At 47.6% G+C, this 22,543-nt stretch overlaps 1 protein-coding gene across 4 annotated transcripts in view; it reads left to right on the top strand.

Moving 5' to 3' along the window:
• Positions 1-22,543, top strand: part of ZMYND10 (zinc finger MYND-type containing 10) — a 42,113-nt gene that overhangs the window by 16,346 nt on the left and 3,224 nt on the right. For all 4 annotated transcript variants that reach the window (XM_054977060.1, XM_054977059.1, XM_054977061.1 and 1 more), the window contains 2 exons: positions 20,205-20,326; positions 20,678-20,803. In XM_054977060.1, coding sequence (XP_054833035.1) covers positions 20,205-20,326; positions 20,678-20,803 — 248 coding nt within the window. The remainder of the gene's footprint in view (positions 1-20,204; positions 20,327-20,677; positions 20,804-22,543) is intronic.

Below are 22,543 nucleotides of genomic sequence, written 5' to 3'. Positions count from 1 at the left end.
TAAATAAATCAGAATTGCAGGATTTGAGGATGGAGGTTCGGTAGGTAAGAAACTTTGTATTCATCTTTGATCTTCCGTGCAGTCTCACATTGGGACTGCACAGGCGCAGGCCAGCTATGGAGATAGATTTTTCAAGTTCTCAAACGTAGGGGGCACTCTGCCCCTACAACATGCATGCGTGCGGGCATTCCTACCCAAATGCGGTGTTTTTAGGCAGAGTGTCCCTAATTCCCTCAGTTCCTTTTTCACCGCCAATGAAGAAGGTTCTTCCTCATTGCTCTCTTACACTTCTTAGCTGATTTCTTGTTCGTATACCAACCTAGGAGCATTGACCGACTACTCTCTTGCTATGTCTTATCAGCATCTTATACGACTTGGGACCATTCTTTCACCTAAAACATTTCTGCACCCTTTTTCGACCTCTGACTGGCTAACAATTACCCATTGCTCTATGCTCTGTGAGTTAAAACGTCTCAGAAGGTATTGTTCAAAAAGTGCAAGACCTGCAACACCAAAATGCCGCACACAGACAAGTATGACCTTTGGTGGTTGTGGATTTTCCGGGCTGTATAGCCGTGGTCTTGGCATTGTAGTTCCTGACGTTTCGCCAGCAGCTGTGGCTGGTATCTTCAGAGGTGTAGCACCAAAAGACAGATCTCTCAGTGTCACAGTGTGGAAAAGATGTTGGCAGGTAATTTATATCTACTCAGGAAGGTGGGGTTGGGCTGAGTCATCCTGTAAGAGTTTCCCAGGGTGTGGAATGCTAATGCTTCACTGTATCCTGAGGAGGTTCTTTTGCATATGGATTGGTGCTTGATATGCTAATCTCCTCTGCAGGGCTATTGTAAGATGTAGAGTATTTTATTAGCCTGGTGTTTTTCAGGACTGGAAACCATGCTCTATTCATTCTTAAAGTATCTTCTTTCCTGTTGAAATTGTGGTCATGCTTATGAATTGCAATGGCTTCCCTGTGCAATCCAACAAAGTAGTTGGAAGTGTTGTCCAGTATTTTAGTGTCCTGGAATAGGATACTGTGTCCTGTTTGAGTTAGGCTATGTTCAGCCACTGCTGATTTTCTGGATGGCCAAGTCTGCAGTGTCTTTCATGTTCTTTTATTCTTGTCTGGATGCTATGTTGTGTGGTCCCGATGTAAACTTGTTCACAGCTGCAGGGTATGCGGTATACTCCTGGAGAGGTGAGGGAGTCTCTACTGTCTTTTGCTGATCGTAGCATCTGTTATATTTTTCTGGTGGGTCTGAATACTGCTTGAAGGTTGTGCTTTTTCATAAGCTTTCCCATCTGATCAGTGATTCCTTTGATATATGGCAAAAACACTTTTCCTGTGGGAGATTGTTTTCCCTTGGTTGTTTGATTTATCCTTGGTTTAATTGCTCTTTTGATGCAGACAAGATCGTAGCATCCAGACAAGAATAAAAGAACATGAAAGACACTGCAGACTTGGCCATCCGGAAAAATCAGCAGTGGCTGAACGTAGCCTAACTCAAACAGGACACAGTATCCTATTCCAGGACACTAAAATACTGGACAAAACTTCCAACTACTTCGTCAGATTGCACAGGGAAGCAATTGAAATTCATAAGCATAAGCACAATTTCAACAGGAAAGAAGAGACTTTAAGAATGAATAGAGCATGGTTTCCAGTCCTGAAAAACACCAGGCTAACAAAATACTCTATACCCTACAATAGCCCTGCAGAGAAGATTAGCATATCAAGCACCAATCCATATGCAAAAGAACCTCCTCAGGATACAGTGAAGCCTCCCTCCATTAGCATTCAAAACCCTGGGAAACTCTTACAGGATGACTCAGCCCAACCCCACCTTCCTGAGTATATATGAATTACCTGCCAACATCTTTTCCACACTGTGACACTGAGAGATCTCTGTCTTTTGGTGCTACACCTCTGAAGATGCCAGTCACAGCTGCTGGCAAAACATCAGGAACTACAATGCCGAGACCACGGCTATACAGCCCAGAAAATCCACAACAACCATCGTTCTCCGGCCGTGAAAGCCTTTGACAGTACAAGTATGACCTTTGTCTCCTCTGCCAAAGGGAATTGCATAACATCTCTGCCTGTCAGCATTGTCAGCAATTCACCCCCAAAGCCCATAGCAACCGCGCTTCACACCTCAAGGCAGCCCTCTGGGGGATGGTCCTGTCAGGTTCCAACAAGCAGGCAGCAAAGTCATCTGCTGAGCAGGTTCCTGACAACTGTTCCAAGCAACCAGCTCCAAAAACACAGGGGTCAGATCCAACATCCCTCCGACCACCGGCTTCAACGACATCAGATCCCATTGCTCCCACACCAACTTTGCAACCTAAACACAAGACATCTAGCAAGCGCAAATCACCACATAGAGAACTTCTGAACTGCTGGCAAAAAGATCAAGTCAAATTCTAAACACCCAAAGGACCAGCGTCAACACCATCTCAACCCCGACACTGTTCAGCCTCTTCCATCCTGTCCTTCTTGATAGAAGAGGAGATGCTACCAATGCCAGCCACTCCATCACTGCCTCCAACACCACCTATTCATGAGGTGGAAGATGAGGACCTCAGTGCAACGGACGAGTTTAGATCTTCCTTTACCCTGGATCTGATGAATCAGGAACTGACGCCTTCAGCTCCAACCATGATTCCGACGACTCAGTCAGGTCCAAACACCTTTGTCCAACCTATGAATTCAAAAAACTTATAACAATCCATGGCCCCATCAATCTTGCCTCTTCCATATCCTGCACCTTGGCAACCGATCCCAAGCGCCTCACGTGTGCCAAACTGACAGGAATTTTTCTCCTGGCTGCAAAGTGCCTCCTCATTTACAGCTCAAAACCCTCCACCATCAGTTTATTCAGTTCCAACTGAAGCCCAAACACAGACATCAGAACCGATCCCCATCTCCTTCTGGATCCAAGGAAGCGGAGGAGAACGGATCCCAATCCAACAAGGCTTCAGATGTTGCATCTGACCCATCTCCAGATGAGCTGATAGGAGGAACAGCATCATCCTCCCTTAGTGAGGATTTCAGGCTCTTTTCAGAAGAAATGTTGAGGATGGCATGTGCCCCTGATTTGGATGTCTCGGCATCCACACCTAAACCCAAGAGCAAAGTCTTACAAGCCCTGCATCAGTAGCCTTCCCAGCGGTTGAAGATTTGTTGGACATTGCTCATGGCATCTGGGAAAACCCGCATCTATACCTGCTACTTCTCGCAGAATCAAAAATCTTTACAAACTTAAGCAGCAAGATTATGCTTTTCTATTTAGCCACCCACAACCTTCCTCGTTGGTGATAGAAGAAGTACAGTCCAAGGCATGCTTTTGTAACTGTTGTTCATTTGTGCTGTTGTTCTTTGTGCAGGCACACATTCCCTCCCTCCTACCCCACTGTGAGAGTACCATGATTATACTTACCAATGGCAGCTTAGGGGAACTGAGGGAATTAAGAGCGCGCTGTCTAGCAACACCACATTTCGGCAGCACATGCACACTGTAGGGGCAGAGCGCCCCCTACCTTTGAGAGCTTGAAAACTCTTGTCTCTGTGGCCAGCCTGCACCTACGCAGTCCCAGTGTGTGCCTGCATGAAGACCTAGATGAACAACAGCTACAGGTAAGTGCAACACTGTTTTTCCCAGTAAGAGCCTTATTTTCTGTAGGCAGACATTTAGGAAGCCATAAAGTAAGGAGGGCTCAGTAATTGGGGCAAAAGATGGTGAAAGCTGTCGCAGTGTGGCAGCAATATCAAGAATGAAAACTCATGTAAAGGTTTGCAGAGTGCATTAAAAATTATTGAAAGAACTTTGTGTGTTTGCACACACGCACGTGCATGCATGAGAGAGTGAAAGTGCTCTGAAATGCCATACAATTCCAGTCTTGTCATTTCCCTCTTAGTTTATATTAGCATCTTGAAACGGGGAACAAGCTACAGCTATCCTATATACTGACAAGGAGAACTCACCCACTATCTCCGTTGCCAGGCAGTGATGAAAAGACTTGCTCCACCTCTTGCTCTCCACAAAGAAGGCCTTTGCTTTCAGTCTGTACACTGCTATTTTTACTCAGCAGGATGACAGCTCTTTTGAAACAGCAGCTTTTCCTTTGCAGCCTGATCATAGCTGCCCTTGGGCAGAATTTTCTCCCATATTTGGAAACCTACCCTATGTGTTTCTTTTCAGAAAAATTAGGAAAGTTCTATTTTAAATAAACTCTAAGCAATGTGGCAGATTTTTTAGACTTACCAGACCTAAATGTCTTGGCATCTGTCTTAATTATAGTATTTGAAATCAGTTACTGAAATCACTGTGTCAATGGTGAGAAGTTTAGGCATCGTCCTGGATGCCTCCTTATCAATGGAGGTCCAGGTCACAACAGATGCCAGGTCGGTGTTTTGCCACCTTCATCAGATCAGGCAACTTGCTTCCTACCTTTCAACCCACGACCTTGCTGCAGTGATCCATGCAATGGTCACCTCCTGCTTGAACTACTGTAACTTGCTTTATGCTGAGATGCCCTTGGGCCTGCTCTAGAAGTTGCAGCTAGTCCAGAATGCAGCTGTGCGTGGTTTGACCAGGACGTCGTTCCTGTCACATATAACACCAATTTTACGCCAGCTGTACTAGCTCCTAGTTGAGTTCCGGATCAGGTTCAAGGTTTAGGTTTTAACTTGTAAGGCCCTTAATGGACTGGGACCTGCATACCTGCAGGACTGCCTCTCACCATATGTTCCCTCGACGGTGTTCCAGTCAGCAAATTGACATCTACTGGTGATCCCTAGCCCCAAGGAGGTTTGCTGTGCCTTGACTAGGACCAGAGCCTTCTCATTCCTGGCAACAAACTGATGGAACTCTCTGTCTGAGGAGACCTGGGCCCAGCAGGATTGCTATCATTCTACCAGGCCTATAAGACAGAGATGTTCTGCCAGGTATATGGTGGTTGAGGCAGGCAAGCCATCCAACCGGCCTCCTGCCATAGAGGGGTATATGCCTCCTGGTTCTACTGCTTATCAACTGGCCGCCCTGCCCCACAGATTTGCTGATACCAGAGGGTTATGCAATATATGTGCGCTGCTGTTTTAATGAATTGTTACTGATATTTTTATATTTTTATGCTATCCTGTTCATTTTATTCTTGGTTGTGATCTGCTCTCAGGCTGTTTGCAGGGCAAGCAGAATGTAAACCGAATTAAATAAAATAATTAATAAATTATTAAATTGTCAATTCAATAATATCCCAGTGGTGCATTTGCTGAAGACCTGGATTCTACAAAGAAACAAAAAATGAGCCGGGCTCGGGCTCCGCGGAGCCTGGCGGTGGAGAACAGATCTCGCTGCACAATTTCTGCGGGCGCCTCTCAGAGCAGCTGGTGCACTTCCATGCCATGCGCCTGCGGGACTCACTCTTCCTGTGGATCAGGGAGGCCCCTCAGCTCAGCAGCTTGGCCGTGGCCATGTGCACCCCCCGCGACTCCAATCCAGCATCTACGTCACTCCTTGGCGATGCCTCTGACAGCACCTCAAACTGTTTAGCTCAAAGATTAGCCAGCAAGACTAAAAAACAGATTTTTGTCAGCTATAATATTAAAAACACAGACAGCAGCTTCATATTGCTTGTAGAAATCCGGATCAAGGAGGAAATGACAGCTTGTATTGTCAAAGGCTTTCACGGCCGGAGAACGATGGTTGTTGTGGGTTTTCCGGGCTGTATTGCCGTGGTCTTGGCATTGTATCTTGTATCTTGTATACAAATGACCTACATCTTTTCCACACTGTGACACTGAGAGATCTCTGTCTTTTGGTGCTACACCTCTGAAGATGCCAGCCACAGCTGCTGGCAAAACGTCAGGAACTACAATGCCAAGACCATGGCAATACAGCCCGAAAACCCACAACCAAAGGACAGCTTTTCCAGAAAAGTTTTAGCTTGGAACCTCTGTAAGCATATCAGCATTGTATGTATCTTTAAAAATTAAAAAATGGATTTTTCCCGTGTCAAAAAGAAAGAAAGAAATAAACAAAAAATGCTGTAAATGTATAGTTTATAAAATGTATAATTTGTAAAAAAGAAATCTAAAAAAAGAATCTATTTGTGATTCCAATCCTTTGTGAGCCTAAAAATAAGATAAATATGGATGGTAAGCAGTAGTTCATGTAATGTGTTGGGTTCCCTGTCCCCAAAGGCATGTTTCCCGGGACATTTTGGGCTACAGGAAGGGACTGTAAGAAAGTTGTACTCCACTGATAAATGTTGGTGGGATCCAAGCCAATAAATCCAACTGATTTTGTAAACTCTATCGACTCAAAAAACTGATGTGGTTGGTCCACAGAAAGCTTATGAAATTGCTCAATCAGCTCACTCTTACCTGGTTCATCCATAAACTTAATCATGAATGATATGTCCCATACTGACATATGAAGTTCTCTCACCAAAGCAGAAGCTGCCAACCTACCACCTAAATCATCGCAAAGTTGTCTTTCAATTAATTAGAATGTACTCTTCTTCTTAAAGAAATGTGAAGAGATCTTGTTAGTCATCTCCTTCTGAAATGGCATCCAGATGGAGGGTTTTTCTGATGCCAGGCCCACCTGTTCAGCATACCTGACATTTATTTATTTATTCATTTAAACCCTGCCTTTCTCCCCAATGGAAACCCAAAGCAGCTTGGGAGGGATGCAACTTTTCTTCATCTTCGTTCTTCTGTGCCTCCACACATGGGGACTGCGCAGACGCAGGCCAGCCGCCGGAAGATTCTTTACCGCTTTTTTTAAGCTCCGAAGGGGCCGTTGGTCGCGCGCCTAAGCGACCGTTTCCCGCCCAAATGGTCACATGCCCTAACAGTGACCAACGGCCCCTTCCCTCAGTTCTCTTCTCGCTGCCGCTTGAAGTGAACGTCCGCTTCATAGCTCCATGCTTGTTTAGTGAATGTTAGGTTTTTTCGGTATTGACTCGGATTTTGGACTTGACTATTCTTCTCTCGCTGATTTGGACTGGTTCTGGACTTGGTGAGTATTGACTTGGACTGTTTTGACAACGCGTATTGCCTGAGCCTCTAAATGGCCTCTAAAGCCTTATTCAAGCACTGTGCTCAGTGCCAAATGAAGATGGCCCAAACTGATGGGCATGATCTGTGTCTCTTTTGCCTTGGGGAGGGGCATAATGTCCCAGCGTGTAAAATCTGCCAGAAGTTTACTCATAAAGCCAGACAGGAGAGATCTGCGCGCTTGAAGGCGTCGTTATGGCAGAAAGTGCTGGATGGAGAAGAAACTCCCAGACCCCCTTCGGTGGCAGAAAAAACTCCGTTATCCTCCCCTAAGGCTAGCCACAGCTCTACTCCTGCCGAAAGGCGCTTTAGAGCGGGTTCGGTGGCGTCTGCTAAGTCAGTGTCAACATCTCGACCGACGAGTAAAGCAGCCTCAAAAGCGGGGTCACAGGTGGCGATGTCCCCAAAATCGCCAAGAGAAAAGGCGTCGTCAAAATCAGATCCTACTGTGTCGACTCTGACGTCGGATCCGAAAGCTACTGCGACTCCGAGACCGGAGGCCACTGGTAAGAAGTCAACCACCAAAAGGGCTTCGGATCCGAGGGCCAGTTCGGAACCGCTGTTGAAGAAGCCGAAGAAGTCCAAGCATCAGCGTTCTCAGTCCCCACGGCGCCGATCGGCTGATGATGTGGTGTTGATATCTCCACATACGCCTTCGCCTCATCTACATTCTCCGGACCGTTCTGCTCCTGAGGATGAGGTACCGGATCCGGGTGCTTTTGTCGTGGTTTCGAGTGAACATCGTTCCCCGTCACCGGAACCGAGCCCGACTACCCATCATCGGATCCGACAGGCAATCAGAGAGCCATCTCCTGCCTCCGGCCTTATCCATTCGGAGTCAACACCGTTTATCCGAGGAGGAGAGCGCAGGTTCAGAGCATTCACTAGCGTCACGGCACCGACAGGCCTCCTATATCCCAGCTGCGTACCGTTGCCAGTGGAAAGGGACCCCGGCAGGGTATGACTCCTCGGATCCGAGGCCATCAACGTCCAGGCAGCATGGATGGCTACCTCCACCGTTTCCAGCAGACAATGTGTCGGCCCCTGCTTCTGATGAGGAGGAAGCGGATGCTGACTACGAGTATCGATCGGGATCGTTGTCGGAACCTTCTCCAGATGACAACGTGGGCCCGAGTACGAGCTCTCCCTTTGAGGATCTCCGTATCTATGCTGACCAGATGGCCCGTATGGCAAAGGCGTTGGAGATTGACGTATCTTCGGCAGTGCCTAAGACGAAGGATAAGCTCCTGTGTCGCATCTATGGTGATAACCCAGCTACAGTGGGTTTCGCTGTGTTGGAGGGCTTAGAGGAGATTGTGGAGAAAGTGTGGAAGGTACCTTCGGATCTGCCAGCTACATCAAAGCGCATTGAGCAGATGTACAAGATAAAGCAAGGCACATGGCAATCCCTTATCAAACATCCTCCACCATCATCCCTGATAGCTGAGGAAATCCAGCACCGACAGTCAGGCTCCTCTTCCGTCCCGCCAGATAAAGAGGGAAAGAAGATGGATGCCCTGGGCAGACACCAATATTCCATCTCGGCACTGGCCCTCCGTATAGCCAACTACCAAACCATCATGGCTGGCTATTAGTTGTACCTGTGGGAGAAGCTGGCATCTTATGTCGCTGACTTGCCTGCAGATAAGAAGGCCGTGGTGTCCCTGCTGCAGAATGAAGCCATTCGCCTTTCAAAGCAGCAGATGAATGCAGGGAGCCATGCAGCTGATACTGCGGCCCGTGGTATGTCATCAGCGGTGATCCTGAGAAGGCACTCTTGGCTGCGGTCAACGGCTCTCCCACAAGAGGTGAAAACCAAAATTGAGAATCTGCCATTTGAGGGGGATTCTTTGTTCTCCAGCACCACGGATGAGGCATTGAAGAAAAAGAAGGAGGATAGCCAGACGGCTCGGTCGTTGGGAGTGACCTCAGCAGACAGGTCTGCATTCAAGCCACGGTACTCTACAAGATACAATCCGTGTCAGTACCATGGAAGATATCAGCACCATCCCTACTTCCAACAATACCCTGCTTCACAACGCCATTTCACTCCTGCGCAGCAGCCCAAGAGGTGTAGACCTTTCAAGCCCCATCCATCACAACCTCCTGCTCAGCAAAAAGATCCGCAAGGAGCAGAGAGGCAATTCTGACAGACTGACCCACTCACAGCCCTGAATTTCTCGGACAGGCTGAAGCCTTTCTTATTTGTATGGGGGTCATCTGACTCATGGGTCTTAACAATTGTGAATAAAAGATATGGGCTGGAATTCACTGAACTGCCTGTGTGTATTTCGCCATCAAGGGCTGTGAATAATACCTTGGTTGAGCTAGAGGATGAGATCATATCTCTCTTGGCTAAGGGTGCTGTGGAGGAGGTGGCATATGAGGAGTCTGAGAAAGGCTTCTTTTCTCGTTTCTTCCTGGTCCCCACAAAGGATGGGGGTTTACGTCCCAGTCTAGATTTAAGGGGACTTAATGCTTTTCTAAAAGTGACAAATTTAAGATGGTCACACTGTCTGCTGTGATTTCCTTGCTAAAGAAAGGGAATTGGTTTGCTGTCCTTGACTTGAAGGACGCCTATTTCCATGTTGGAATACTAGAGGAGCACAGAAAATTTCTGGGCTTCATTTACAAGTGAAGGGTGTTCTGTTATAGGGTGCTTGCCTTCGGCCTATCCACAGTGCCACGAGTATTTACCAAGTGTGTGGCACCTGTGGTATCTGTCCTTCGAGAGAAAGGCTGTACTGTCTTTCCCTACCTCAATGATTGGCTTATCGTAGCAGATTCAGAAGCTAAGTTATTGCAAGATGTGGAGTTAGTACTGAACACTTGCAAACGTCTAGGTCTCCTTGTAAATTTTGAGAAATCTAAGCTTGTACCTAGCCGTACGGTATCTTACATCGGTGCCGTATTGGACTCAGTAGTGGGTAAAGCACTACTGCCTCAGGAAAGGGCAAGGTCTCTAAAGGGCCTGATTTCCATGTTTAAAGGAAATCGTTTCCAATCTGTGTGCACAATACAATGCTTACTGGGTCATATGGCAGCTGCTACCTCAGTGGTACTCTTTGCGAGACTGCATATGTGTCCGCTTCAAAATTGGTTTGTGCGGAGGTACAATGCTCTGCAGCACCCTCCGTCTCTCAAATTCTCCATATCTAGGGTCATATTATCCTCACTTAATTGGTGGCTGTCGGATGAAAACTTGTTTAAGGGAACCCTGTTTGGCTATCTGCATCCAGAGGTTACAGTGACCACAGATGCATCCTTGCAAGGATGGGGGGCCTATTGTGGGGCTGTATGTGTACAGGATGTATGGTCAGAGAGGGAAAGACACCTGCACATTAACGTTATTGAATTAAGAGCTATTCGTTTTGCACTTGTGTCCCTTGCAGCGTTTCTGCAGAACCGTCAGGTGTTGGTGCAGACGGACAACACGACTGCCATGTATTACCTAAACCAGCAAGGGGGCACAGCATCTTTGATTCTCTGCAGAGAGGCCATGCTCATTTGGGAATGGGCGATCCAGAATGGTGTGATGCTTCGGGCTATACACGTAGCGGGATCAGACAATGCTCAGGCAGATGCCCTCAGCAGACTACACATGTTGGACCACGAGTGGGAGCTAAACGTAAAGTACATTGGGCCGATCTTCCAAATGTGGGGCCAACCAAGCATAGATGTGTTTGCAATGTCAGCGAACACCAAGGCCCAGATATTTTTTTTAAGAGCAGGGAGCGACCCCCTCTCTATTGGGGATGCCTTCCAATTTACGTGGACCCACAGGTTGCACTATATGTTTCTACCATTCCCGCTAATACCAAGGGTGTTATGCAAAATAGAGAACGACAATGCAGATTGCATTCTGGTAGCACCTTTCTGGCCAAGACAGGTGTGGTTCCCCAAACTGTTACATATGTCCAATCGAACATATGTGAGTCTACCTCCCCGGCAGGATCTCCTGCTGAACGGGAGTTTGTTCCACCACGAGCCCAAGAAGTTGCACCTGTCTATCTGGCGGACTCTCTGCAGAGAGGCCATGCTCATTTGGGAATGGGCGATCCAGAATGGTGTGATGCTTCGGGCTATACACGTAGCGGGATCAGACAATGCTCAGGCAGATGCCCTCAGCAGACTACACATGTTGGACCACGAGTGGGAGCTAAACGTAAAGTACATTGGGCCGATCTTCCAAATGTGGGGCCAACCAAGCATAGATGTGTTTGCAATGTCAGCGAACACCAAGGCCCAGATATTTTTTTTAAGAGCAGGGAGCGACCCCCTCTCTATTGGGGATGCCTTCCAATTTACGTGGACCCACAGGTTGCACTATATGTTTCCACCATTCCCGCTAATACCAAGGGTGTTATGCAAAATAGAGAACGACAATGCAGATTGCATTCTGGTAGCACCTTTCTGGCCAAGACAGGTGTGGTTCCCCAAACTGTTACATATGTCCAATCGAACATATGTGAGTCTACCTCCCCGGCAGGATCTCCTGCTGAACGGGAGTTTGTTCCACCACGAGCCCAAGAAGTTGCACCTGTCTATCTGGCGGATTCTACCCCGCTGGTAACTTATTCTGAGCAAGTGGAGAAGGTCTTGCTGAATGCAAGGAAACTCTCCACTAGACGGACTTACAAAGCTAAGTGGCTTAGATTTGGATCTTGGGCAGTTTCAAAAAATGTAGTGCCTATTAGTAGCCCCTTAGGGTTAATCTTTGACTACCTATGCCATTTAAAGGACCAGGGTCTTAGGGTTACCTCCCTGAAAGTTCATCTTGCGGAGATATCCGTGTTTCACGATCAGGTTGACGGTGTCAGCTTGTGGCTAGATAAGGCTCTTCCTACAGGTTCCCTTTCAAAAGCAGACAAGAGTCCATTGATTGAATAAGGAAACTTTACTGCAGAAAAGGTCCATTATAGTCCACTGTCCTGAATAGAAGACTCAGGATGGTACACAGTCATTGTTACCAACGAAGGGCAAAGCATGAGGTACAGAGTAACAGTTCCCATCTGCATCAGCCTCCCCCCACAGTTCTCAAAACAACATCTTTCAGTCTTGGGAAGCTGCTCTCCTTCAAGGCCAATGCTTGGTGGAACGGTGTTAGACAAAACAGTCTCCTCCGGTGGGAAAGCTGCCTGGGAACTGGTGCACCTGTGGGGAAAGCACTTAGACACTAGAAACATTAGAAAATGGAGTCAGTACAGTTTAAACACACACTGGACCTGACATTCTGCCCCCCTTAAAATAGATCCCCCCCTGGTTTGTATGGGTAACGAGTATGAAAAGCTTTGGTTAATCTAGGAGCATGAACATGTACAGAGTTCACCCATTCATCGTATCCAGAATCAAAGTCCTTCCACCTAATGAGGTAAAAAAGCTGATTCCGTTTGAATTTAGAGTCCAAAATTTGTTGCACTTCGTAGTGTACTTGGTCGTCTATCAAAGTTGGAATGGGTGGAGCTTTGACGTGCCACTTGTCGTCGGTGGGAGCTCTTTTAAGGAGACTGACATGAAATGTATCATGAACATGGCGCAAGTTCTTGGGTAAATTTATAGCAACAGTCACTTTATTGATTACTTTGCGCACAGGGAAAGGCCCAAGGAACTTTAATGCTAGTTTGCGGCTTGTCTGAGCTAATTTCAGGTTCTTGGTGGAAATATAAACATGATCTCCAGGTTGCAAATCCCATTCGGCCACACGATGGCGATCTGCGTACTTCTTGTAATCCAGTTTGGCTTTCTCGAGGTGTTTTTTAATAAGAGTCCATTGTTGTGTGGCCTCCCCCCACCAGGAAGATACATCAGGCGAACTAGAGGAATGGAGGGGGGGAGTGTCCAACGGGAAGGGGTTGAAGTGAGTTCCATATACAATTTTGAAAGGGGCCTTCCCAGTGGAAGCATGCACACTGTTGTTGTATGAGAACTCAGCTAAAGGAAGAAGGTCCACCCAATTATCTTGTTGGAAATTAATGTAGCAACAAAGGAACTGCTCTAAAATCTGATTAGTTTTTTCGGATTGTCCGTCGGTTTGTGGGTGGTGGCTTGAACTGATTCCTTGCTCAATATTCAACATTCGTAAAAGCTCCCGCCAGAAGTTGGCAACGAACTGTCCGCCGCGATCCGAAATCACCTTGGACGGAAAAGAATGTAATTTTACGATGTGTTTTAAGAATAAATCTGCCAGTTTCCGAGCGGTGGGTATAGCAGTACATGGAATAAAATGAGCTTGTTTGGAGAACAGATCTACCACGACTAAAATGCAATTATGTCCTTTCGAAAGGGGTAAATCAGTGATAAAGTCCATAGATATTATTTCCCACGGTCTGTTAGGCGTTTCCAATGGTTGTAGGAGGCCTGGAGGTTTCCCTTTCCGGGTTTTGGCGCTGAGGCAAATGGGGCAGGAGCTAACGTATTGGGAAATGTCTTTGCGCATGCCCGGCCACCAGAATTGCCGTTGTTTTAGATGCAACGTTTTCAGATACCCATAATGGCCAGCAGTGGGGGCATCGTGACATCGTTGTAATACCTCCCGTCGGAGGCTGTCTGGGACATAAAATTTGCTTCCAGCTAGCCAGTCCCCCTGTGGGGATTGAGCCAGTTTGCTTTTAGGCGCTTTATCCCCCTCCTTTTCCACCTCAGCTTTAAGTTTCGATTTCCATTCCTGGTTATGCGGGAGGGGCTGGCTCGCGCGGCTGCGGGTAGTTACCACGCCTCCCAATTGCGTAGGGGAGAAGACCGTGTCTACAGTCTCCTCCCGTTTGCTCTTGTGTTGGGGCATGCGCGATAGGGCGTCTGCAAGAAAGTTAGTCTTGCCCGGGAGGTAATTCAAAGTGAAATTGAATTTGGAAAAGAATTCTGCCCATCGTAATTGTTTGGCATTCAGTCTGCGAGGGCTTCGAAGGGCCTCCAGATTTTTATGATCTGTCCAGACCTCGAAGGGATATCGTGCCCCCTCCAGCCAATGTCTCCAGTTAGTGAGGGCCGCTTTTACTGCAAAAGCTTCCTTCTCCCACACATTCCAATTCCTTTCTGCTTCTGAAAATTTCCTCGACAGGAATGCACAAGGCCGTAGTTTCCCATCCTCCCCCTTCTGCAATAATACCCCTCCTATCGCCGTATCGCTGGCGTCGACTTGCACTATGAAAGGGTAATTTTCGTTGGGGTGGCAGAGGATGGGTTCTGTTACAAATTGCTCTTTTAGGCATTCGAAAGCAGTTTGGCAATCGGATGTCCATTGTATTTTGGAGGAGGGTTTTTTAGCCTGGTCCCCTTTATTTTTTGTCCTTAACAATTCGGTTAAGGGGAGCGTGATTTGAGCAAAGTTTGCTATAAAGTCTCTATAGAAGTTGGCAAAACCCAGGAAGGACTGCACTTCTTTGCAGGTGGTGGGAGTTTGCCATTCTTGGATCGCTTGTATTTTGGCTGGATCCATTTTTAACCCCTCTGGGGAGATACAGTACCCAAGGTAAGTGAGTTCAGTTTTGTGGAATTCACATTTGGACAGCTTAATGGGTAGTTTATTATTCATCAAAGTGGACAGGACTTTTTGCACCATTTGGATGTGTTCCTCCTCCGAGTCCGAATAAATTAATACATCATCAAGGTACACCACTACACCTTTATAGAGGAATTCGTGTAGAACTTCATTTATCATGGACATGAATACAGACGGGGCTCCCGCCAATCCAAAGGGCATAACTAAATATTCATACTGTCCGAGGGGTGTATTAAATGCGGTTTTCCATTCATCCCCTGCCCTGATACGGACGTGGAAGTAAGCATCTTTTAAGTCTAATTTTGTAAAGATCTTACCTTGGGCCACGACGTTGAGAAGATCTCGGATGAGCGGGATGGGATAGGCGTTGTTGGTGGATACAGCATTAAGTCCTCTAAAGTCCGTGCACAGCCGAAGTCCCCCATCTTTTTTCTTCACGAAGAGTACCGGAGCGGCATGGGGGCTATTGGCTGGGCGGATGAATCCTCTTTGAAGATTGGTGTAGATGAATTTTCGGAGCTCCTCTCGTTCATGGAGACTCATGGGATAGAGTCGTCCTTTGGGCAATGAGGCTCCAGGTACGATTTCCACCGCACAATCAGTTCGTCGGTGCGGGGGTAGAGTATCAGCTTCTTCTTCGGAGAAAGCATTCAGAAAGGGCCAGTACGGTTCGGGTATTTGGTTTATTTCTTCTTGGGTGAGAAGAGCCTTCTCGGTGTGAGTTGGATCACTACCCCAGTTTTGGTTCCAGCGATGGTTTTTACAGTTGGCGTGACTGAAAGTGATGCATCCCTCTGCCCAATTGATGTAGGGGTTGTGATCACATAGCCATTTGCTGCCTAGAATTAACGGATATTTGGCAGTGGAGCTGATGACAAAAGACCTTTTCTCCCAGTGTTGGCCCATGCCGGTGATTACTGGAATGGTTTCAGTGGTAACAGGGTTCATATTGGTGCCATCCATTTGTTCAAAAATTACTGAATTTTGCAATTCACGAGTTGGTAGAACTAGTCCGTTGACTAGGGCTGGGGCGATGATGTCTCTTGAGCAACCCGAGTCGATGAGGGCTTGCACTCGGATGTGCATCTTCCTCTCCGGGTTAAGTAAAGTCACTGGCATGAATAAGATGGACCCAGGTGGCCGGTTCCGTTCAGGGACGGGCTTGGGGTGGATCTGTCGTTTGGGCCCTTTTACGACAGATCCATCTCGTTTCCCGACTGGGGGCTTTCTGGATTTACCTCTGCGTTTGGGGAAGCGGGGTCGTATTCCATAACTTCTTCCGCTTCCAGTCCTCTTTCTGAGGCGGGCCTTTGGGCAGCGCCGCGGCCTCTGTTCGCGCGTGGCGCGGGAATCGGGCGTTGGAGAGTAGGAAATGGAGCAAGGGTTGGACGCCGTAGTTGAAGCGGAGGTCGTTGCACAGGCCGGTAGGGGCATTGTGCTGCAAAGTGACCAGCTTGTCCGCATTGCAAACACAGCCCTTGTTGCCATCTAGCATCTCTCGCTCCACGAGTGGCGTACCCGGCTCCCCGTCCTCCCTTCTGTAAAGTCAAGGGTCTTCTTTGTCCCGTTTGTTGTTGTTGTTCAACCAAACGGACTTCCAAAATGCGATTTTCGACTTCGCATGCAAGTTGGATCCAACCTAACAACGTAGGGGGATTGTCCTGCATAAGGGCTCTGTCCAGAAGTCTCGGGTTTAGCCCTTGCTTGAACAGGATGATTTTGGTGGACTCCTCACACCTAGGGCATTTGGCAGCTAATTGTCGGAATTTCGTAATATAGTCCCTTGCCGACATGCTGCCTTGTTTAATGGCTTGCAATTCTGTTCGGGCCCTGGTTTCCTCTAAGGGGTCTTCGTATTGTGCTCGAATAGCATCCACCAACCCCTGGAGAGTATTGAGTTCCGGGGCCCCGATATTGTATAGTCCTACATACCAGTCCGCTGCTTTGCCTTGTAAGCGGGAGCCGAGATGCTCAATTTGACCGGCCTCGCTGCCGAAGAGGTGTCCCCACCGGTTGAAGAATTGCACGACTTGCACTAGGAAAAATCCCAGTTTGGAGGGATCCCCATCAAAAGTAGCTTCCAGTTTCACCCAGCCCATCGGGAGGTCTTGCCTCGGAGCCGGTGCTGGGTAGAAGTCCGTCGGAAGCATCAATGGCACTTGAGGTACGAGGGGAAGTGGTTGGGGACCCGGTTGTGGTAGCGGCGCCGGTTGCGCTGGCGGCGGCATCACCGGCTGAGCTGGCGGCGGCATCACCGGCTGAGCTGGCGGTGGTGGCCTCGGCTGGGCTGGCGGTGGTGGCCTCGGCTGGGCCGGTGGCTGTAGCCGTGGTCGGGCAGGCGGCTGCAACCTTGGTCGGGCTGGTGGTGGCAACACCGGAGGTGCCGGCAGTAGCGGTCGAGGTGGAGGTGGCCGGTGCGGTTGAGTAATGACCGGCCGCTGAGGGGTGGGTTGGTGGGGTCGTAGTGGTGTAGGCCCCACCGGTTGGTTCGGAGGTGGTAATACGGGTTGATCAAGTGGCAAACGTATCGGTTGCTGCAAAGGGGTTAGTTGCGGTCGAAGCGGAAGGGGCCGCAGCGGCGAAGGCCTGATGGGTGGTGGGCCGCGCGGGCTTGCCCCTCCCGGCGTCGTGACTCTGGGAAGCAGAGGCTGGTCTTGTGGTGCCGGTAGACCGTCCCTCGGGGTTTGCTGAATGGGAACCACTTCTAGCGGTTGTTGCGGCAATTCCTCCCCAGGAGGAGCCGGAGGCTCTTCCGTCTGATCCGGCCGAACCGTTATTGGAGAAGCGGGAGGGGGTATCACCGTCGTCTCGGTTGGACGGGTTGGCCCTTCTTCCCCTTCTCTAGGCACCTCAGCTGGAGTTTCCTCGGGAGGTGGATCTCCGTCCGATTTAGGGGGTTCCGTTGGAGTCTCTCCAGGCACCTCAGCTGGAGTATCCCCGCTAGGCGGAATTTCGTCTAATCTAGGGAGTTCCGCGGGCGGTTCTCCCGGTTCTCCAGGGTAGGATTCCTCCTCTCCCGAAGGCAGCGGCTGCTGCGGGGCGTCCTCCACTGGATAGGACATAACGCTTTGGAGGGTGGCTATTTGTACAGCCATTTCTTCAGGTGATATTCTCTCTCCTGCCCCCATAGCTGAGATTAGGTGAATGGCATGAGCCAAACTTTCCTCCATATCGATCAGCCTAGCTTCCAACTGTTGCATTCGGCTTGGACCCGGTTGCCCCATCACGGAACCTCCCTCGGTTGTACTCACCGGGGAAAACGGCCCCCAAGGCGGAGGATCTCCTTGATCGACTCGCGATCTCGCTGCTAGAATTCCTTTGGCTAGACCCGTCACTGCCGAGATGCCGGAATCTACAGCATGGGTGCGACTTTGCATCTGCACCCAACTTTGTTCAGGAACTTCCGTTGGCTCTTTCCATGGGGCAAGTTCCGAATAATCCCAACTCAGGGCGCCGCGGCGGGATGTGTTCCCGTCCGTCTGTTCGGTCATCCTGTTCCAAAACAGCCACGGTTGGCTGCTATCCAGCTCAGGGACAGTCTCTAGGCTTCGGCGCCCTTCCATCGAAACTCGTGGATGTAGTCCCCCGGCCCGGCGCTCTCTCGTTTCTCGGGGTCTGGCTCCCCACTCCGATGGGGTGGGTAACGAGATCAAGGGGAGAGCGGCCGCCGTCGGCCTTGTCCCTTCACTGCCGAGGTCGATGAGAGGCGGGGTAGAAGTCGAAGCTCCGGTCCCGGATGGCACCGGTTCCTGAGATTCTTGGGGTTGCGCTGGTTGACTGTCGGGAGACGCATACGGATCAAACAAAGGATCCCTGTCCGGGACAACCTTGGATTCCGCTGGGCCCGACTCAGGCATGATTGGTAACAAAATGTCAGCTTGTGGCTAGATAAGGCTCTTCCTACAGGTTCCCTTTCAAAAGCAGACAAGAGTCCATTGATTGAATAAGGAAACTTTACTGCAGAAAAGGTCCATTATAGTCCACTGTCCTGAATAGAAGACTCAGGATGGTACACAGTCATTGTTACCAATGAAGGGCAAAGCATGAGGTACAGAGTAACCCCATCTGCATCAGCCTCCCCCCACAGTTCTCAAAACAACATCTTTCAGTCTTGGGAAGCTGCTCTCCTTCAAGGCCAATGCTTGGTGGAACGGTGTTAGACAAAACAGTCTCCTCCGGTGGGAAAGCTGCCTGGGAACTGGTGCACCTGTGGGGAAAGCACTTAGACACTAGAAACATTAGAAAATGGAGTCAGTACAGTTTAAACACACACTGGACCTGACAGACGGTTGTACAGTGTTTTCACACTACAAGTCTCGTCAGTTTTTGAAGGGGATGTTTAATCTCTACCCACTGGTAACACCACCAGTGCTTCAATGGTCTCTCTCCCTAGTGCTGTCTAGGTTGATGCTACCTCCCTTCGAACCGTTAGCTACATGCCCTTTGGACTTATTGTCCTACAAGGTATCGTTTCTGGTAGCTGTAACATCTGCCAGAAGGGTTAGCGAGTTAGCAGCGCTTAGGGCTGACCCTCCATTCCTTCGTTTTCATACAAATAGGGTGGTTCTGCGACCATGCCTTAAGTTTTTACCCAAGGTGGTGTCTGCCTTTCACCTGTCGCAGATCACTTTGCCTGTGTTCTTTCTGAATGCGTCTACTAAAGGAGAAAAGGCCCTTCACACTTTAGATTTGAGGAGGTCTTTAGCCTTTTATTTAGACAGGACTAAGGAGTTCCGTAACAGTCCCCATCTCTTTGTCTGTTTTGGGATTAAGGACAAGGGTCACAAAGCATCGTCACAAACGGTGTCCCGATGGATAGTGTCGGCCATTAGGAAGGCCTATGCTTTGGCCAGGGTAGATTGTCCATTGGAGATCAATGCCCATTCCACACGGTCTCAGGCAGCATCATCAGCACTTATCAGGGGTGTGCCGCTGGTTAGCATTTGCAAAGCAGCTACATGGTCATCTGCTGAAACGTTTGTAAAGCATTATGCTATGGATGTCAATGTAGAGCAAGATGTTGCTGTAGCCAAGGCTGTCCTCATTCCTTGTTCTCATAATGGTACACTGGAATGCCTTACTCCAATGATGAGAAGGAAACTTTGTATATAGATATATATTTTATTGACCAACTTTAATGTTTTTGAACAAGTTTTTTTTTTGTACTACTGCTTGTGGTATGTAATAAAATAGAGTTGGATTTCACCCCGCCTTCCTTATTGTAGGAAGCTTGGTACTCTCCCATGTGTGGAGGCACAGAAGAATGAAGATGAAAACAGGGTTAACATACCTGTAACTTATGTTCATCGAGTTCTTCTGTGCTGACACACATCCCTCCCTCCTGCCCCGCTGTGAATTCCAAAAAATAAATAAATAATGAGATTCTCTATATCTATGTTGGATAGCGGCGGCAAGGGAGAACTGAGGGAAGGGGCCGTTGGTCGCTGTTAGGGCATGTGACCGTTTGGGCGGGAAACGGTCGCTTAGGCGCGCGACCAACGGCCCCTTCGGAGCTTAAAAAAAGTGGTAAAGAATCTTCCGGCGGCTGGCCTGTGTCTGCGCAGTCCCCATGTGTGTCAGCACAGAAGAACTCGATGAACATAAGTTACAGGTATGTTAACCCTGTTTTCTTTGCTGTCCTGACAGATTCCTGTAATCTGGGATCATGTTATCAGAGAGAACAATGGAAAATGGCAGGCAATTGCCAAGCATCAAGTAAACAATATGTTTAGCCCTTCAGAAGAGGAGCTGAGAAGCCAGGCTTGCAAGTAAGGCTTACTATACTTGAGTTTTTGCTGTCAGAATTTCCATTGTGGGACAATGTTATAGGCTACCAAATGCACAGAACAGATATTTTTTATGATGTGTTGCCTTTTGTATACAACAGGATGCCTTTTATACACAAGTGTTTATGGTGGTTTTTTAAAATTCAGTATGGTGGAATAGGATACAAATGTTTGTTTTCTTAACTAGCCAACGGTTTCATTAAAATACACTAGATGTGATCTCAATATGTGATGGAAAAGTTCTGTCCATCGTGTGAGAGGGTAAAAATTGGGTAGCTAATATAATTATCTATTATTGTGGCTCTTTCTGAAGCCTTGTTTCTCTTAAATCAGATGGGCACAGACATACAACCTGGATGTGATAGAATCCCTCATCCCAGACAAACCCAAGTGTGCAGTGTGTGGCTCTGCTGCAGCAAAGCGTTGCTCCCGCTGCCGGAATGAATGGTACTGTAGACGGTAAGCGCACCTAGCACAGGGAACTTCTGATGTTATCTTGTTCACTCAATAGAACACCATGTTGTTAGTAACAATTTGGAATCTGTGAAAGTGAGAGCTATTCATTTGAAGCCTTTGTCTTTAACATTATAGGACAATTCACTGGTTGATGTAGACTCCTGCCAGTCAAAATTGGATGTGAATATTATTTCATATAAACTTATAACTAGCATTACTGCTGCTCAGATGCATCAAACAATTCTCCATGTATTTCTATTGGAATTCATTTAGTCTGGGATCTTTGTCCACAGATCAGAATAGAAGTATACTATATTAATAATAATACTTGGTATTTACTTTGTTTTTCTTCCTAAGAGATCAAATCCCTTCACATATATTATGTCTGTCATCCTAACGTCCCTGTAGTTATCTGCATAATGGGGACAAAGGCAGTTTGACTCAATGGATTTAGAACTGAGAGAAGATTTGAATTGGAGGTTGCTCCTACAATAACACATTTTGTGCTACTGTATTTTGCAGTCAATTGCAAGTGAAACTGAAATAGATGTTCTATATAGCACTTAATATAGCACAATTTTTCCTTTACAAATCCAACACTGTCCATCACCACAGGCAAGATCTTACTATATGTTTAATCTAAAGTAAATTCTGTTCAGCAAAGTTTCTGTTTTATAGCTTGTGTCCACAATTTAGAAAAGAAAGAGCACTACAATAATTAGATCTCAAAAAACTGTTGTTGTTTTATTTATATAGAACAAAAGAGTTTTGTACAGATCCACATTTATTTGTGTGCTTTGGGGGCCCAAATAAGGGCAAAAAGGCTTCAGCCCAGACCATTTCCCAATGGATTGGTTCCACCATTCAGTTGGCATAGCATCATGCTGCTGGCCAGTCCTTTACACCTAAGGGCTCATTCTACTAGATCCTAGGCATACTCTTCATCCTTTATGCTAGAGGTGCCGAAAGTGGACATTTGCAAGGCAGCTACTTGGTTGTCATCAGACACCTTCATCAAACACTATGCTATAGATGTTAACACCACACAAGACATGGCAGTAGCTAGAGCAGCGTTGCAATCTGTTTGCCTTAAAAAAGGTATAATACCATGCACTTTAAAGTTTTGTAAATAGTTATAACTTTGTTGGCACAATTCTTAATTTGCCTGTACAGTTACATATTTCTTTAAAGCAGTTTATTACGTATAATACTGATGTTAGTGGTAATAAAATATGCCTTGGAGAGAGTCACCCTGTCTCCTCATTATGTGTAGCTTGGTAATCTCCCAATGTGGGACTGAACAGAAAACAGAAGATGATGAAAACAGGGTTGTACCTACTTGTAACCATTGCTCATCGAATTCATCAGGGGACAAACAGCTGTTGGTGGTCCCTGGCCCCAAGGAGGCCCACCTAGCCTCGACTAGAGCCAGGGCCTTTTCAGTCCTGGCTCCCACCTGGAGGAATGCTCTGTCTGCTGAAATCAGGGCCAGGCAGAACCTACTATCCTTTCACTGGGCCTGCAAAACAGTTTTTCCACCAGGCATATGGCTGAGGCTGGGCCTCCGCCGGCCTGATAAAAGGGGTGTATAAAATCTTCACCCTCCCTGTGAAGGCTGTCCACCATCCTGTTTTAAATGTGTGTTAATACACTGTTTTAATGTAGATGAATTTTTAATTGTATTTTAATATGTTATTATCTGCCCTGAGCCCAATCGCAGGGAGGGCGGAATAGAAATTTTAA

Source organism: Eublepharis macularius, chromosome 4 (assembly GCF_028583425.1).
Source record: "Eublepharis macularius isolate TG4126 chromosome 4, MPM_Emac_v1.0, whole genome shotgun sequence".
Classification (NCBI taxonomy): domain Eukaryota; kingdom Metazoa; phylum Chordata; class Lepidosauria; order Squamata; family Eublepharidae; genus Eublepharis; species Eublepharis macularius.
The sequence above is the reverse complement of the archived record's forward strand: the minus strand, read 5'-3'. Positions and strand labels throughout refer to the sequence as shown.